General features: G+C 46.6%; 1 protein-coding gene across 1 annotated transcript in view; it reads left to right on the forward strand.

Moving 5' to 3' along the window:
* Positions 1–19,431, forward strand: part of PSMD13 (proteasome 26S subunit, non-ATPase 13) — a 108,207-nt gene that overhangs the window by 6,136 nt on the left and 82,640 nt on the right. The window contains exons 2-6 of the mRNA XM_086956384.1: positions 1,814–1,892; positions 17,325–17,359; positions 17,449–17,504; positions 18,061–18,104; positions 19,275–19,361. Of these exons, the coding sequence (XP_086812510.1) occupies positions 1,814–1,892; positions 17,325–17,359; positions 17,449–17,504; positions 18,061–18,104; positions 19,275–19,361 (301 nt within the window). The remainder of the gene's footprint in view (positions 1–1,813; positions 1,893–17,324; positions 17,360–17,448; positions 17,505–18,060; positions 18,105–19,274; positions 19,362–19,431) is intronic.

Here is a 19,431-nt window from a genome sequence, read left to right on the forward strand (position 1 = left end):
CCAAGGATGGTTAAGGTAGAAGCTTGTTTAATCGAAGAGCACAGTACAAGTAATCCAGCATAGATCAGCATCAAGGATAACTGACTCTTACAAAGGATACACATCAAGATGACATATGTAACATTCCACATTCAGCAATGACATAAGAAAGAATGTGTGTGATTAAAGGAGCAGTACAAAAGTAAGCAACACAACATAAACTTTCTTTCGCTCACTACAGCACACGTCTTTTTCACTTACTTGTGAGCACAGGATCTATATTTTTGAATATTGTGAAATAAATTACTTGTCTTACAATGTTCATATGTGTCCCTCCCTTTATTTGCTCAAAAAATTGCCGTATACCATAGGATACAGGATTGATGTTCATTTGGATAAAATGTATTATTACTAGGGTCGATTGGCCTCATATGAACCATTGTTTTTCCTAATTATGGGGCGCATTTTGTCAGAGTTTGGCTCTGGTTGGGGAACTGAATATACCAGCCCTGTCATGCGAGAGTTCTAATGAGTAATATAGACAGTTTTTCGATATAGCTATTCCATATTTCTTTTCTCACTTTAGTTTGACTCGCTCTTACAGAGGAAATTATTTACTGTACAACATTTAATGAATTTTTCAAGTTAATACAAATTAGCACATACTGTACTAACTGTCCATTGTCTACGTTCCCAAATGAAGATCGAGGCCACTGACTTCTTATCTCAGTTAGCTTTTAGTTAGAAATTACAACTGGCTCTGAGCACTAATTTAATATCTACATTTGTGTTTTATGAGTAGATGTTCTCTGCAACGTCCATTAAGAACCAAAATACTATGCCCATAAAGTGTTACATGTGAATTTAAAGTTTTTTCAGTATTGAATCTTTAAAATGCCATCCACCGAGTGAATATATATGAAGTGTATGCATTAGCAAAATGAAATTTGAAGGTCTTGTTAAAAAAATGCATGACTGTAGGACAAAACTGTCTGCAGTCTTTAAACTTCGTCACAATTTTTCATAGTTTTTTTTAAAGATCATTTTTATTAACTGGAGAAAGATAATTTAAGGCGTGCTCCCTTTAATTGGCAAAACTGTGGTATCAGGATATACTGATTTATGGGTGTAACGGTGTCATTGCAGCAGCCCCTTTCCTTCTGAATAGTTAACTAATTACGCATGCAAAATCTCTCTCCATGACATTTAAAGATTTATTTTCTTTGGGGCTATATTTCCGAGATTGCTAAAACCACTCTCGTTGCTCAGCTGTTTCACTAAAGGTTCTGCTGGAACCAAACAGTCCTGTTTTCATCAATTTCTGCAAACTTAATGAAATGAGGCCATGGTTATTGTCTGTCTGATGGTGGAAAAGCCCTGTTTTTTTGCTCATCTGGCCTTCAGTTTTCCAGGTAAACAGGGAGGTAAAGTCAATCAGTTTTTGGTGATAGGAAAGTAGTCCTGTTCCATTAGCACTGTATCTTATGAAGTTATGTTATGTAAGGGAAGGCGGGTAGAAGCTTGTAGAAAAGAGTCTCAGATTTGTTACTTGTATAAAGTACAATATAGGCAGAAAGACCCTTTCTCCTTCGAACGCAAACAATGTTTCCTGGGTATTACTTTAGGCATTTTCCACCCTGTTATGATCGAGTAACTTCGCCAGTGATTGCTTTGTGCTAATTTGTTTGCTCAGGTCCTCATGTTGCGTTGTGCGTGCTGTTTATGGAGCTTGCTGCTGGCTATTTGCTGAAGTCATTCATGATGACTGTTCGCTCACTGTTTGCTAAGGTCCTCACTGTTGGTGTGGACTCACTGTTGCCTTTTACCGTTGCAGACTGTGGCACCAGCTGACTCTGCTGCTGCTGGAGTTTGTGCAGGACCCACACTTTGCCAAAGGAGATGGACTTATCAAGGTGAGTGTCACAGTGATAGCAGGATGAAACACACTACCAATACAGTGGCCTTTAACCTTGTTCTCTCTACGACATGCACTCAATTCATCTCTATGTCCCATTGTAGTTATTGAATAAAGCAAGGGGGTATCTGGTCATTGCAAACAAAATTACCTGTAGTCAATCTTTATGGTGGCATGCAGACGGAGGGTTCTGGTCGTACTCAAGGAATATGACACTTTGTATATCAGAATCATTGGTTCTACGGTGGCTTGATGGGTCTGTTAAGTCTTCACTTCAGCTTTCATTGACTCTGACGTCACCATAGGTCTTTTTGTATGGGTTGAGGATGAATCCTATTGAAGATTGTGAAAATTGGGCTTATTATAGTCTTAAGTTTGTAAGTTTTTTAAAGGATTTATGGTGTAAAAGCCTGTGTGGACATGTAGCAACGAGGCAAACGGGCAAGCTTCCTTCGTTTTTCAGTTGGTGAAGGTGGGCTTCACCGTGACTTGACTCGACTTTAACTTTTCTCAGACCCTTCTGAGAAATATATTGTCATGTGAATGTACTGGATCCTGGCTATCAGAATTAATGGTGGAGGTAAAATACTTAATCTTTCCCTTACATGCTTACCTACTTGGTATGGCTCTTTAAGTCCTGATTTAATTCCTCACAGTATCCACAATAAATTTAGAAGTATTGCAGGCCCACAAGTTTACAGTTCTATTGAAATGTTCTGTTCTAACTCTATCAATTTGTTAATTCAAAAATATGTTTTGTGTATGCACACTATCACTACCAGACATTAGGGTATTCACTTTCTTTCTTCTCATCTGGTTGGACTCGTGTAGGTCCTTTAATGTCAAGGCATGTGTCGACATATCTGCTTTACCCCAAAGTGGCTTTGTATGCTTGTACATGCACTTGCTGCATTTATGCATGGGCCAACTCTACAGACTGTCCAAGTGGCCTTTGTTTATCTTGCATATGTGAGCTGAAAGTTGTCGTAGTGAAGATTTGATTCTATTACAGCTGTGATCACTGTATTTCTGTTGTGTGGTGGGCACACATTTTAATAGCTGGCCATTTTTTTGCATGATTGATCCTCAAACATTTTTAGTCCAGAAGAATCTGCTAAAATCATTAACGAAGGGAAACCTGTAACTGCATTATTTAGGGTATCAGCTTGTCTAGTGATCTTATGTTTCCACTGATGCTTACTCACTGGTGCACTGCGAAAGATTGAATAATAAGACAGTATTTTTTTGTTTAATTTGTGCCTGTTTTAGGATAAATTTCCTTGAGATTATAGTTTACAAGTGAACCAGCGATGCACATTTCTAAGGGCTATATAGAGTTTTTAGTTCATAACCCGGGTGGCCTGGGCCATTTACCTCGAACAGCAGTGTTTGGTGGTTGGGTGTGGTGGAAAAAAAAGTTAGATCATAAACCAATTACAGGAATACATCTGTTCAACAATATTCGGGAGCCCACGGGGGGGCTGAACTCACTTAGATGCACCACATTGGAAAATGTGCTGGGCTTTCTTTTACACCGGTGGATCCCACCCGCAACAATTGCACTAATGAGATCAATCCTTTCAAATAGCCTTGAGCAGATGAAAGAAACATGGAAAAAAGGTTGTTCAGGAAGCATCTGCCATGAAAAGCACTTCAATGGTCCGTCAGAAATGGCCCTCCTAGAGCAGACACAGCGTTCTGTGTTGTCCTGAGAAGGACAGTGGCCATTTTTATTGTAGTTTACTGTTGCCATATTTTCACCAATGATCACCAGGATAAGTCCTGAGACAAGACCGTTGATTCTTCTCTGGATTACCACCTGTACTTTGTCCCCAGTCCCTGCTTCCTTGAGGACCCAGGATCTAGGTGATCTCTCCCATCATTAGCTGTACCTCCAATACAATAGAAACTGGCACACCAGGAACAGCGGGGATGCCAGGAGGGATAATCCACAGGGATATTCGGCAGTTCCCAGACAGGTAGTATTGCTAGTGGTGAGAACTGTGTTCACACCTGACTGTGGTCTAAGGCTGCTTAGCTGCTCTAAGGAGGAAACTGCCTAGGAGGCAGCAGCCCTGGAGGTAGGTGTGTGTGTGTATGGAGGTGTAGAGAGAACCTAGACTGGGGAAACAATAATTCTGCCCTTAACTGGGACCCTCCAAGGGTAAAACAACCAGAGTAAAGAACCTGCAGATGCGTGCTTGTGCTAAAAATTTAACTTTATCTGGACTAATAAAGTGAAATGAAGTTGATATCCAAATAGAACATCACACAGTTATTACTTATCCAAAAATGTTTACACATTAGAAACCCTCACCCAATGCCAACATCAGATCCCTATATTAGACCCATAGTTATGAGTGTTTGTATCACACGCTATTACCCTGAAGGGTAGCCTGGCGCTGAAGCATGGGTGGGCCAGGCCCGGATAGTAAAGCTATTTGAAGAGCCACGTCTTCAGCTCCTTGTGGAATTAAATAATTGAGTAGGCGTCCCTAATGTGTAGCAACAGGTCGTTTTTAGGTCTCGCTGAGCCTGCACATGTGATACTCTGCTAGACATTTAGTGTGTGGCTCCAGAAAATGCTATCAAGCGCTTTTGCTTGTGGTGGCCTAGAGCTTGCGGTTACGTGCGCTTATGAGCAGAGGCGCCATCTGGCTTTCTACGTCATGCTCATCGCGCGATCACTTTCGCGGTAATGACGCTGACGCATCACTCCACGGGCTTTAAAAGTGGCATTTTAATTAGGTGTGAAGCTTCATGTTTCACGGGGTTCATCTTTGAAGGGCATCTGGGAGTTGCAAACCTTATTTTTAGGGGTGACAGAGTTTGCTACTAGCTCACTGCAGTAGTATGATTTTAATAAGGCTAGTTACGGCACCTACCTTATGGATTAGCCACCAAGGGGCAGTAAAGCACTCTTTATTTTAACGGGGAACAGCAAATCTGACAACTTGGGGGGGCGTGGCCAAGATGGCGACGGAGTAAGACGTGCCTGCGAGCTCCTCCGGCACCCCGAGCTCTTCATAGCTTTGTTTAGCGGTATTGGGGCGACCTCAGCACCGGCTTTCAACTCGCCTGGGATCGCCGAGGCGTCCTGCATTGGTTTGTCCCTTCTCCCGTCCAGCTACGACGCGGGACGGCGGACTTAGCCGAGGTGTGACTTTGGTGACGCACTTGTACCGGAGCGGCCTACGGGGCTTTGTCCGGGCGGCGCCGACTCATCGCTAGAGGGGACTCGGAACTCTGACGGGTGATCGTGAGTGGCGCCTCTGTGTGAGTTCCCTGCGTTGGAGTTGCAACGAGCCTGCCTGTGACTCGAGGTCCTAGCCGGCGACTCGGAGGCGACGAGGAGGCGCCGTCCTGTCTGGGGCTTTGCTGGACAGCGCAGACGACATCCGGGCGGAGAGGTGGTGCCATCTTGCCTCTCGCCATCTGCGCTGGAGCATCGCACCATGTCGACAAGGAATCGCCTGACTAAATCGGGGAAGGAAGGGCCCGGTAAGGGGGCTTCTGGATCGCCCCCCGGCCCTAGCAAATCGCCGACCAAGGACGACTCTGATGGCCCGGTCACGAAGGCCTTTCTGATTGAACTTTTCTCCTCCATCAAGGAAGATATCACGGAGCTGAAAGCACAACTGGCCTCCGACCTCCGGGAGGTCCGCCGTGATGTGGACGGCATCGGCGAACGGGTGGCGACCCTGGAGGACCACGATCTAGGCCTCAGTGGCGATGTCCATCAACTGCAGCAAGACTTGCTCCAACTTCGTGAGCAGAATCTGGACCTCCAGACCCATTGCGAAGACTTGGAGAATAGGTCCCGTCGCAATAACATTCGCATAAGAGCGGTGCCGTGGGATGGGGACGGAGGAAACCTGCGGGAATATGTGGAAGCCCTCTTTTTGCACATCTTGGCGGAAGACGATCGCACTGAAGTCAGGATGGACAGGGTCCATCGGGTAGGCCTGCCGCGTGGCGCGCGCTCGCCGCCTCCCGACATCTTGGTTTGTGTCCACGACTTTCAGCTGAAGGAGACAATCTTGCGGAAGGCGAGAGACACTAACAATCTGCTTTTTCGTGGACACAGCCCTCAACTTTTCCAGGATCTAGCGGCCTCCACCCTGCAAAAGCGACGAGACTTTCGCCCAGTCACGGCCTTCCTGAGGGAGCACGAGGTGTCCTATTCCTGGGGTCACCCCTTTCGGCTGATCTTCCGTTGGCAAAATAGACTGGTGCAGGTGCGAACAGTGTCGGCCGCCAAGGACTTGCTTGGCATGGAGGAGACATCAGCATCGGCGGACGCCAGCGCCTCGCCGGGACGGCGTCGCCGTTCCCGATCCCCACCTTGGCAGAGAGTGGGTCGACGTGGCGCAGCGGAGGGGCCATCCCCGTCGGCGAGCCAGACTGAGAGGGGAGACGCTTTGGCCTCGGTGGCCCAGGTGACTGAATCGAGCCGAGTGGACAGCTCCTCGGCGGCTTAGGCCCCTTCGACAGCGGCCCGTGGGAGCCGGGGGGCTCTACCACCTCAGGTACTCTGTGGGACAGTTCTCCGGTGGAGGGTTACCCCGACCCTGGACTCAGGGGGGGGCATTACCTGGGTCTTCTACCCCCGACCCTTACGGTCATGTCCGGCTTTCATTGTTCTTTTTCTACTTTTTGCTTTTCCCTTTTTATGGTTTGTTTTTGAGGCTCCTGTGGGTTCTGGTAGGCTTGTTTGGGATGGATCCCGGTGGTGGCGGACGGGAACCTGGTATGGCAGCGGTGTGTATGGTTTGTATTTTATGTGGAGCCGCATTGACTGGAGAGCTGAGGGGGGTGGTTGGTCTCGATGTTGCCTGTTACAATAGGCTCTTGGAATGTTAAAGGCCTTAATTCGCCTCAAAAACGCCAGAAAGTTTGGAAGTATATTTTAGATCATCAACTAGATGTGGTGGGCCTGCAAGAGACTCATTTGGCCCGCAAAGATGAGTCCAGGCTCAAGCACAGGCAGTATCCTCTGATTTATAGGTCCTCAGCCACTACTAAACACCGTGGGGTTGCGCTTTTGTTCAAATCTGCCCTTCACTTTCAGCCTGTGGGGGTGCGGGGGGACAAGGAGGGGAGGTGGTTGATGGTGAAGGGAGTGCTCATGGGCAGACTTTGCACCTGGGTGGTGGTTTATGCTCCAAATACAGGGCAGCATGGGTTTCTTGAGACCCTTCTGAGTGTGATTGGGGACTTTGGAGAGGGGGTGTTGATTGTGCTGGGGGATTTGGTTTGGGATAAAAGTCTTGATTGTTCGCATCAGCAGAGGACGGAGTTGGGTCTCTTTTCCCCGGAGCTGCGGGATGGCTTTTTGAGTTTGGGCCTTATTGATAGCTGGCGCTCTCTCCACCCCCACACTAGGGACTACACATTCTTTTCACATGTTCATCACACATATTCCCGTCTCAACCATGTTTTTGTACATCAGTCTCTCCAGGGCGACCTGCGCGATAGCAAAATCTTTCCACTTTCAGTTTCAGATCATAGCCTGTTGGCGACATGCCTGGTCTGGGCCCCGGAGTCGCCCCCTCAGCGCAAGTGGTATTTCCCGGCATCCCTCACGCGGGATGAGGAATCCTGCAAGAGGCTTAGGGCGGCCATTGGTGAATTTTTTGAGCTGAATAAGATTGATGACACCTCGATCTTTACCCAATGGGACGCTTTCAAGGCGACGACACGGGGCACGTGCATTGCTTTGAACTCCGCCCTGAATAGGCTTCGTCGTGAGGAGAGGGAGGCGCTGGAGGCGGAGTTGACCACGTTGGAAACTGCACATAAGCTGAATCCTTCTAGAAAGACTCTTCGCCCACTTGCTGCGGTGCGAGGGAAGCTCAGGGCACACTATAGTAATCGTGCTGAATACACCCTCCTGCGTCTGCGGCGTCTCCTATGCCCAGGGCAATAAAGTGGGGAAGCACCTAGCGCGGCAGCTCTGTGATAAACGTGAAAGAGAATATGTGGGTGGCATCCAGACCCCCGCCGGGGTGGTGGAACACAGGGATGCGGTCAAGGCAGGGCTTTTCGGCGACTTCTACGCTGCACTATACTCAGCGGACCGCCTAGTGCCGGCCGCTCAGCAAGCATACTTGGAGGACCTGACGCTCCCGCAGGTCTCCATGGAATGGAATGAACTTCTGGAGGCCCCGTTTACTAGGGAGGAGGTGCTTTCGGCCATCCGGTCTCTTAAGCCGCAGAAGGCCCCGGGCCCGGACGGCTATACGGCCACCTTTTATCAGACGTTCGCATTCGAGTTGAGTGACCGCTTAGTGCTCCTCTTCAACACCATGAGGGAAACGGGTCACACTTCGGGCACTATGGAGGAGGCTATGATTTCAATTATCCCCAAGGCGGGGAAGGACCCCTTCAGGTGTGCATCCTATCGGCCCATAGCTCTCTTGAATCTTGATGCCAAGCTGTATTCTTCCATCTTAGCCACCCGACTCAAGGACCTTATGCCTGCCCTCATCCACCCGGACCAGTCGGGCTTTATAAAAGGTCGTCAGACCCACGACAACACCAGACGACTGATCCATCTGATTGAGAAAGCTGAACGCTTTAAAATCCCAGCTGTCCTACTAGGCCTTGACGCTGAGAAGGCGTTCGATCGAGTGGACTGGAACTTTCTCTTTAGTACTCTACATGCCTTTGGCTTTTCTTCCAAATTTATAGATATGCTTCGGGCTAATTATCAGGGCCCACGCTCGAGAGTCATGGTGAATGGTCACGTCTCACCGTTTTTTGCTCATTCCCGAGGCAGGGTTGCCCCCTATCCCCCTTGCTCTTTGCGCTTAGCATAGAGCCTCTTGCCATCAGGGTTCGGGAGGACCCGGATATTGTGGGCCTTCCCTTCTCAGGAGAACAGCACAAAATATCTTTGTTTGCTGATGATGTCCTTTTATCGCTAGCTGATCCCGGGACTTCCCTTCCGAGGGTACAGGATGTGCTCTCTCGGTTCGAAGCAGTGGCGGGATTTCGGGTGAACCCCGGCAAATCATATATACTTAATCTCACGCTCCCGACCTCTGAGGTGGAGCGCATTCGGCCGCTCACGCCCCTGGCCTGGTCTGGCTCCTCCATTCAATATCTCGGGGTTAAGTTGACCTCTTCCGTCGCTACGCTGTATGCAGCCAACTTCCCTCCCTTGCTGACTCGGATACAAGCTGAGCTGAATCGCTGGAAACCTATGTTTATTTCTTGGCTCGGGCGCGTGCATGCTGTCAAGATGACGCTGCTTCCCAAGCTTCTCTATATGTTTCAGGCCCTCCCCATTCCCTTGGATGGGGGTTTCTTTCGGCGTCTGAAGACTATGATTCTGCGTTACATCTGGCAGGGGGGCCGTGCTAGACTTTCCTTTCTCACGCTCCGTCGACCCTTGAGGAAGGGTGGGGCGGGCCTTCCAGACATGCTTCTTTACTACAAGGCGGCGCAACTCCGGGTGTTGGCCGAATGGTCCCAAATGGAATCGGAGAAGCATTGGCTGCATATGGATAGGAGTGTAGCGGGGCGCTCTATTTGGGACCTGGCTTGGAAGGCGAAGGGGGATCGGCCTCGCAATGCATACATTAGCACCCCGACGAGCACCACTTTGAAGGTCTGGGACTCGGTCTCTCATGATGACCGGTGGACCTCATTTCCTTCCCCCTTCACACCTATTCACTTTAATCCAGCGTTCCCGCCGGCTCTGGTTGAGGGGCCCTTTGATGGGTGGAGGTCAGGGATCTGCTGCGCGCGAACTCATTTGTTTCATGGCTATGAGCCGCTCACCTTCCAAAATTGCATGCGTGATTATGGAGTGCCTCCTACTGAGCGCTACCGGCACGCCCAGCTGCTACATTGGGCACTGTCTCCTGAGGTGCGGGACGCTGCGACGAGGCCTCCCACAGATTTCGAATCCTATATTACTCGCACAACATCTATGAAGGGGGTGATTTCCTTTGTCTACGACTTATTGTTATCCACGGCCATCTCACCTCGTCCTAGATACATGGGTTTATGGGAGGAGCATTTGGGGCGCGACGTCTCTGACGACGAGTGGTCCCATCTTTGGCGAGATCTTCACACATTCAATCACTCGGTCGATCTGAGAGAAGCACATATGAAGACCATGCTGGATTGGTATCTGTACCCGACCCGATTGCATAAGATTTTTCCATCCACTTCTGACAGATGTTGGCGGGGCTGTGGTCTCCTGGGTGATTTTCGCCATATCTGGTGGGATTGCCCCATCATACGCCCTTATTGGGAGGAAATTTTGTCTCACATTAAGGAGATCCTGGGCTACCCGATTCCAGATTCCATTGGCTTTGTGCTCCTTGGCCTTCGGGACCCGCTTCTGGAGCATCAAACCAGGGCTGATAAACACATCCTTTGGCTTTGTTTGGGTGCGGCTAAACTGACTCTGGCTGCTGCATGGAAAAAGAAGGAGGCCCCAGCCCTGTCCTTCTAGTTTGCTAGGTTGTGGAGGCTGCTGAGTATGGAGCGTATGGCAGATGTTTTCAGGAATAACTTTAAGAATTTTGCTTTCAGATGGGGCCCACTGGTCCGCTTTCTCTCACGAGGGTTACCATCAGCAGTCTGCCCGCCCACTGTACGTGCCTTACATCTGTTTCAGGTGTGAACTGTGCTAGCGTGAATGGTTGTTGTCTGGCTGCCACCATCGGGGGGGATGGATGTAACAGGGAGTTTGGAGCCTCTGGGGGGGGGGGGGGGGGAGGGGGGTTTCGAGTTTGTTTTTCTTTTTTGTAGGGGGATGTGGACGACTTGCTTTTTATGATCTTGCTTGGCACGTTGGTTCTCTTATGGCCGAACTGCATGGAGGCTGCATGGGCTTGGTCGACTCTGCCTTTGCCTTGGATAGCTATGCCCGATGCCCGGACGGGCTTTCCCCTCCGGATTTCTCTGGGGGCTAGACATTCTTCCGAACTGATTTTTGCACTTTTTCTTTTTTGAACTCTTTTGTCCTGCCATGAGTGACGACACTGCTCAGCCCTCCGTTATGGTTACCGCTGCTCGGCCTTTTGCATTGGCCCCTGCGTGGGTCCTTCTTTGATTTGTAAATCATGTGCCTTCATCCCCCTTCTCTTCTCTTCTATTGTTTCTATCTTTCTATTCTCTCAATAAAAATATCTTTAACAAAAATCTGACAACTTAGCTTGAAGAGGTGTGGGGAGTGAACACAGCAGAAAAATGTGCCTTTTTTTCCCTAGTAGTACTAACCATTTGCGTACTACTCCAGAATTGCTTAATGTATCTTAATGTATCTTACCTTAAGAGCATCGCGATCACTTTCGCGGCCGTGTCACTTTACTTCGCTCACTTTTTAAAAAAAATCTTTGCTGTCGTGGCCAATTGGTAAGTCCATTGTCTATTTCAACCCGGAAGAGCTGTCTGTAGCTCCTGTGAATGCCTGGCGAGTTCGACCAGGGTGACCTCATAGATGGCAATAAGTTTCCTTGAGGGCCGAAGTGCAGCTTGACTGGGATATATAGTTTAAAGGCAATCTCGAAGGAGAGTTGGGTAAGACTACGTTACGACTGCCTCTTTCTTCCTAGCTTGGCAAGTAATTAAGTAATAGCCTCAACACCCCTATCCTGGCATGTATCATTATTAAACTCGTGTCTGTGTATTGTGTTTACTTGCGATGTGTTTATCACGAAATAATCACGTTTATCGCACAGTAGCTGCTTGGCAATATGCAAGGCAAAGGTAACATAAGGACTAAGTGAGCAGCTTACACCTCTCCTAGTAAAACTTGTCATCTCTGGCACAGTTCTCAGCCATTAGCCTCATTTCGGATCTAACATTTGGGCGATAAGGGGAGATTTGAGACACACAGCTGAGGGAGACAGTTACTTGAGGGATAGAAACATTAAGATCCTGGCCTACAAGCAAAATGACCACTTGCTCTGCAGCAGTTCTGTGCTGACCGCTTTCATGCCACATCTTGCCACCTCGCCTATTGCCATGGAGCACGCAAGATATGATTAAACATTATGCCTCGTCACTCTCAGCATATCTTGCGGCCATCACTTTTGTCGTCAGTTCTTCATAGAACACAACTTGTACGTAGCAGGCCTCACGCACAAGGTATGTGCCTCGAAGCATGTTCCTGTCAGAGAGAGCTGCAATAGGGTTGACAGGTGTGCGCCGCCTTCTGAGCTCAACGCGGCATCAGCTGAAAAAACTGCAACTATTCCAAAATGAGCATTTGCTTATTTTATTATTACCTTTTGAAGTTGTGTTTCATGTTACTAATTAAACACAGCGCGGTCGCTTTCAGTTTCGCGGGCACGCTTTGTCTTTTTCTTGTTTTGCCTGCAAAGAACACACCTCCCAAGCAGCATCGAGCAGCGCTTGCCGTTCGCCTTTATTTATTCAATTAACAGCGCCAGCATGCTTTAATTTTCTTATTTTGCTTTTCTTTGGTCAGTGCATATGAGTTTTACTTCGCCTTCACGTGTTTCTCCCTCAATGGAGCAGGGAGTAAGTACTGATTAATTGCTGTGTTGAACACCTGGTCAGACTGAAAATAAGAAAATGGCGCAGGTGACATGACACGTCACTGAAGATCGGGGGTGTTTGCATTTGTTCTACATTATAATCCTGAAGCTCGGCTCCAGTGTTTATTTCGAACCAACTCTGGCACCTAAATGGTTTTTGCCGAGCGCGTTGGTTAGCACAATGATTCCAACTTATTTCCTCTACAAATAGCTGTTTACAGGGCGCTGCGCACCCGTCTGATGGTATTTTGACCAGAACAAGCGGAAAGGGGCCTGTATTGTGTTCCTTTGGCATTCCGCTATAGTCTAAGAAAATACATGAAAACTTTTGAAATAAAAAAATCTAGGACTTTTTAAATGTCTCACACAGTGGGTCAGGAGCGCCACGTACTCATGCCGGAACTTTCAACAAAGAAATGCTTTCTGGGATTTGTAGTATCTGGTACTTTTGAAGAGAATTAGCACACTAGAAAACACATTTGCAAAAGAATAGGTTGGGAGCTGAGTGCCCTTGTGACATGGAGTGATCTGGCGGCTTTACTCACAATTGATATCCGACATCCGAAGAGCTCTGCTGTGAAACCCTTATTTTTTTTGATGGATGACGGCCAGGGATAGACCCATCTTGTGAGGCTTTGTCTCTGGCCTCCCATGCGAGCATGAGTCGTGTTCTGCAGAAGAACAGAGCAAGAACCCAGTAACTTAACACCTGTTTATGCAAAGACGTCAGCCTGTGAGTTGTCCTCAGGGCACTGGCTCACCTGTGGATAGAGCGGCAGCCAGCTGCTGAGACTGGACATAGATAAGACACCAGCCAGAACTTTTCTCCCGCACTTTTTCATGTTTGATTTAGACATCCAAGTAGTGTTGACATTTCACTTCAAGCCGCCTCATTTTAATTAACATAGCAGTGATTTCTGGGAGTTGTAGTCTTACTTTGCTCCAATTGGTCCAACTGGACTAATGCACCGGATGAATTTTTGTAAAACAGAAGCAAGGGACTGGATAGCAGTGTCTTGCCAACACTGAGCCATTAGCACATCTGTTTCTAGAGTGCCACTAATTACAGAAGCTCCAGGTAGACAGAACCAGGGTTTTACCTTACCTGTGAGCATGTTTTTATTTTGCTGCACATGTGTCAGCCCTCTTCCCCGTGTTCGGGTTCTGCTGATTAGTGACCACCCATCACCTCAAACTGGGACTGGATTCTGGCATTGTTGCCCCCTCTCTGAAAGCTCTGCCACTTCTTGTCATGATTCATGGCTGCATCTTCATAAGTTTTGTATCCTGAAGATATGTCAACAGAAGTCATCCAATCAGAGGGCGTACAAGATAACGCTGTTTTTTCCTTCTCTCCAATTCATCATTTTCTTTTTAAAGTGGTTTGTCTTTTCAGCAGAGCTTTTATCAAAAGATGTGGTGGCTTCCAAGACCTCAGATTATATTTTATATATTGTTTTTATCAGATGTGTCTGTACGAAACATTTTCCTTTTGTACAGTTTTCCTTGTGTTTGTTGGGTGGGAGATAGTTCAACAGGTTCTGCGTTCGTTGCGGAGAACTAACGCTGCATCCACTTTGTACATTTTTTCAGTCCTGAGACTTGCTAAATACACACAACTCTGTAGGAGGTTCACTAGCACACCGTAAGCAGACAAGCCTGTGCCCATTGACCAGCACGAAGTGGGAGTCCCCCGCAATGTGTGAGGTATACACTGCCACCTTCTACACAATAAATCAGACTCTTAACTGTAGACGTTGTAGAACCCAGGATAATGTGCTACATGGCCAAACACTTAAAAGATCCCAAAGGCGAGACCTATTGGCTACGCCAATGCTTGTTGGCTTTAGGAGCCCATGAGCATGATGGTGACCCTCTTAGAATGGATGGTGCACACGTTGGTGTCTTCAAAGAGCCTGACCAGGTAGGTCTTGCTGGCTTCATGCAGGACCATGACAGCTGAGCTCTGAAAGCGCAGGTCTGTCTTGAAATTGTGAGTGATCTCCGACAGCAGTTTGCGGATGAGCAGTTCTGTGGACTTCTGGTACTGGCAGATCTTGCGGAGAGAGATGGTCGTGGTTTGATGGCGGCAAGGCTTTTTTTTTGTTTGTTTAAAGCTTTTTTATTGACATTTATATTTCAACAGTAGAGCGTAACAATATACCACTAGCCACAAATGCCAGGTGAGGATTCTGTAGCAGATAAATCCTTGGCATTAGCCACAGTAGCATGGGATCACTGCGACTGGTATGGTGTAGTTGGGTTGTCCATAATGTCAGAACACTTAGGAGGAAGTGTGAATGAATTTATGATCACAGCGCTGTGCATTGTGATGCCCCACTATGTGAGATGTTGAGTAGTAATGAACAATGGCTGGAGGATACAACATAATGAGGATAAAATAACTTAACTAGGGGAAAGGAATAACCGCCCATGACCCAAGGCCCTGAAATGTAGCTACGGCTAAATAACTGCTTGTGTAGTGCATGAAGATGCCATGGGTCTACTGGGCGTGAGGATTGTATAAGGCGGCTCCCATTATGGCAACGCATTAGAGAGTGTGGAGAGCCCTCTCGGCGCTGAAGCGACCTCCATCACCTCTTGCGTGGTTGCTGCAGGTGGAGCTGAATTAAACGATTCTATCGCCATAGCCCCCTAGTCTGTGGCAAGAGGGAGCTTGCGGAGTCCCAGTAAGTCTTTCCTTTGCAGTGCCGTACCCTCTGCCTTGGCCCAGTTGAGCATAGAACAGTGCCAGGCGAACGCATGAGGTGCTGCCGGAGCTGTCCATCTTTTAGTGATCAGGCCCTTCGCTGTGATGACGCCCAGGTCTAAGAAACGCGCAGTAGCCTTGTGCTTCTTACTCCTTTTAAAAAGATGTAATACATACACCTCCAGTGGAAGGGAACCACATGCTTAGTACAGCGGGCCAAGAAGTCCGTCTCTCCTGTCCAGTATTCCCTTAGGGTAGGGCAATGCCAGAGCATATGTAGGAGGTCTGCGTTGCGCAGGTGACACCTGGGGAATTCAGAGTAGTCCCTAAGGAAGAACTTATTTATCTGTGCAGGGGGAAGGTATGTGCAGTGGAGAAAAAAATATTGGATCTGCCAGAAGCGCTGGTTGCGAGGGACCCTGGTAGGACTTTCTAGTATAGCCATCCATTCTTTTTCAGATAGGGCACAACCCAGGTCATCCTCCCAGCATAGCCTCACAGGGGTCAGTGATATTGCAGTGCGTTGGTGGAGAGAGGAGGCGAACCAGCGTGTCCCATAACATGTAGATAATTGCAACAAGTGATGGGGGGGGGGGGGGAGAGGGTGGTTCTGTTGCTAAATTGCCCCATCTTACTGGAAGTGAGGCTATGAGTGTCTGGTGCATAAGGAATTGGCCCGGTGGAAGCCCGTCTTCTGAAATAAGGCCTGCATAGGGAATTAAGGCGCCATCTCTAAAAAGTTCTCCTGTGTCATGAATGCCCACAGCCTCATGACTCAGCAGTAACTCTGCTGCTGTGACGTACGACCCACCCTTTGGAGATCGTAGTAAAGGGATAGCAGGGGCCTAATGTGCAGTAGTGCAAGTTATGTATAAGCTTTTGTGATAGCATCTGAATACTATGGAAAGCAACAAGGAGTCCAATTTCCTGGGCTTGCTGCACTGGTAAAACATTTGAAGCAAGTCATGGAGGGCCATGGGAGGTTGCAGAGAGGCGATATCTAGTAGTTGTCGCGATGCTAGCCATCTGGCTATCCATTGCAGCTGAGCTGCCAAGAAAGAGTGCTCAAAATTAGGCATTGCCAACCCACCTTGTCCCACCGAAATGGATAACATCCTGATGGAGACTCTGTCCCGAGACGTGCCCCAAAGGAAATCCCTAACCCTTGTCTCTAGCTTAGTAAAGTATGAGGGCGGAATGTAGAAAGGTAGGGTAATGGCGGTGAGGCTTTTTGATGCCAATGGTGGCAGTAGCACTCTTGTAGGCATTTTTGGAAGCTAGTTGCTTGCGAGGCGCTTTGCTCCTAGTGGGCTTGCAGGCGGTCTGCTTGGTAGGGTCCACAGCGAGAGCATGGACTGTCTCTCTATGATAGTTGATAGTTCCACATCTAGAGTAATTGTATTTATGTTCTATGCAGTCCTAATACTGTTTTTAACGTCACTCTCCGCACATTACTGTTTCTGTAACAAAGCGCTGTAGATAGTCTCTTATAACCTTTAATGTTCGCTATGTGCAACCTTTGCTCCTGGCCAGTAACTTTGAACACTGTCAATTATTTTCCATTAGTGCAGACCCAAGGGTTTCATTAATCATGACAAAGCAGATTCATTTTTTGTTATATGCCTAGCATTCCACACTGCTTGTCACAGTGCACAGTGACTTTAATTATACTTGTGGCCAGCGCCCAGGCTTGACTGCAGACATGGGCTGGATTTTTTTCTTCTTTGGACCGGTTTTAAATGGCGCACTTTGGATCTGTTGTACATGCCATGTGGTTACATATACTATCTTCGTTTGTGTGTCTAAAACATCTTTCATCTATGGTGCCTACTTTGTGGAGCTTTGTAGCATCTTGTACTTTTGTGCATAATGTGTCATATTTTAGCTCTTGCATTGATTGTGCTTTGTGATTAAGTGTATCAGCAGTTGTTTTTCATTTTAAGAATATCAGGAACTAGCCAAGTTCTTTGCTGTTGCCAATTCCTGTAAACTGCGGCTTCCATAAAATGGGGGAATGCAGAATGAATAAGTTTTCCTGCTGTCATTGTGGTATAAATTATTTGTGGCCCTGGAAGCACATGCCTTTGGTTGCCTACATACTGTTTTCTGCTGCTCCACATGGATATAAACTCATAAGTAACGTTTTGTTTCTCTGTAGAAGATTTATGAACTGACCTTTCTCCTCCTTATTTTGCAGTTATATGAGAATTTTATCAATGATTTTGAACACAGGTAAGTAAGTCGCTGCTATGTATATGGTCATAGTTTTAAGAGTTAGTTAGTAAAATTATTAAATTACATTAATTTTTTCCACATAATAGGGTGAATCCTCTGTCGCTGGTTGAAATCATTCTCCATGTGGTGCGACAGATGACCGGTGAGTCAGTGGACTGTGAGGAAAAAAATCCTCCTTTTTGTTATTTTTTATGACCTATTATTGGAGCAGTAGTTGCTGTTCTATAGCACATAAGAACCATTTGCTTTAAATATTGTGTAATGTATTGCTGTGGGCCCATAGTCTTTATACTACATCACGAGCCCTGACTATGTGCATTCTGCTCCCCGTATGCACTTATTTCTCTATTAATTCGGTCTGTGCTTGACATCTCCCTAGAGACATGCTCACCCTTGGAACAGAATCTTCTCTCTTTCTCTCATTGCTTCACTAACTTTCTTTTTCGCTCTTTCTCTCACGCACACCCCTAACCTACTTATGTGTGCTATTTTGTCCTCTGTTAATGCTCCCCAAACCTGGCACTCCTAGTGAGAAATAGTTTAGTGTCGGGTGTTGCCTCAACTTGCCACCTCATCTTGTAGAAGAAATTCAGGTTGCGCTTTCCGTAGTGCTGAATAATGATGGTCAATTCTTCAAGTAAATAAACTGTGCTATAGAGATATGTTGAACATGTTTCTTCTCTCTTTTTTCAATCTAGACCCTGCAGAGGCCCTCACCTTTCTGGAAAAGACTCGTGAAAAAGTTAGTTTTAAGTTCTATTCTTGAGAACAGAGACCTATTGTGTACTCGTTTTAAAAAATATATATATGCTAATGGTGTGTTTGTATTTATATGGAGTCTGTGGTTGTGTGTAGGGGTATTTTCAAGTTTTCAGTCCGTTTTATAGACCCTTGCAAGTAGGTTGTTGACGTTGGATTCCATTTAGATGCATATGCATGAATGTGGTTCATTTCAGACACCCTCTGGGAGCAGCAGTGAGTTTGGAATAGCTTTTTTTTGTTACTGTATGTCCACAGGTAGACATTATGTTTAAAAAAGCCTTTTGCTTGTGCATTAGTAGTTAATAAAAGCTGTGAGTGCATAATGCATTACCCCAGGAGGACATCCAATACTTATTATAATTTAGGATCTAGGAAAGGATGTTATAATCCAATTTCTAAAGCTCTCTTCAAATGCTTAATTTGTTCACTTCAAAATATTTTACATTTTTCTGTGAATCTTTCAGTCTAACTCACATGAAATGTCAAGACGGAATAAACGAATTTTGTGGCCCCTTTGCAGAAAAGAGCTGGTGTTCCTACATCAAATAAATGATGATGAGCACCACCTTAAAGCCAAGATCACAAATTTGTATGTGACAGGGGGCAAAACAAAGATTTTCATATCTGAATTCTCAGAAGAAGGGATGGCCATATATTGCACGGGATAATGCCGATAGTGAAATAGTGTATTATTGAAAGTAAAATGCTGTTCATGTTGCTGGGATTAAAATCGGATTTATGAGTGAGGGGATTGCTGCACAAAATGAGTTTCTGAGACACAAGGGACATCCAATAACTTTCTGAGCAGATTTGTCTGAATATGAGTAGGGTCTCTGTTGACAGGGTAGGTTATCTTGTGAGTCTCAAATCATCCTATTTGCAGATGATTTCAGCACAACAGCAAACATAGGCTTTTAAAGAGGAAAATGTAAAATGTTATTTTTATCTGTTCCTTGTAATGGCAGCATATTCACTTAAGCCATACTCCATTTTTATTTTGTTTATGCCTTTTGACGGCTGCGCCTCTTGTCTTATGTTTGCACCGTCTCATTTAATGGATGCAGCTTGAGGGGTCTTGTGGGCATAGACTGACTTAGTATGAGACCTATTGTGTGCCTTTTGTCACTTAGCATTTTTTTTTCATTTTAAGGTGAAAAGCAGCGATGAGGCTGTCATTCTTTGTAAAACCGCCATTGGGGCCTTGAAGTTGAATATCGGGGACCTGCAGACCACAAAAGTGAGTAAGACTTGGGAGATATGGTAGCTTTTAGCTGAAAACTCTTGTCAAACAATTTCTGGTTGTTCAA

The sequence above is a fragment of the Lissotriton vulgaris genome, chromosome 2_1 (genome assembly GCF_964263255.1).
Source record: "Lissotriton vulgaris chromosome 2_1, aLisVul1.2, whole genome shotgun sequence".
In the NCBI taxonomy this organism is placed as follows: domain Eukaryota; kingdom Metazoa; phylum Chordata; class Amphibia; order Caudata; family Salamandridae; genus Lissotriton; species Lissotriton vulgaris.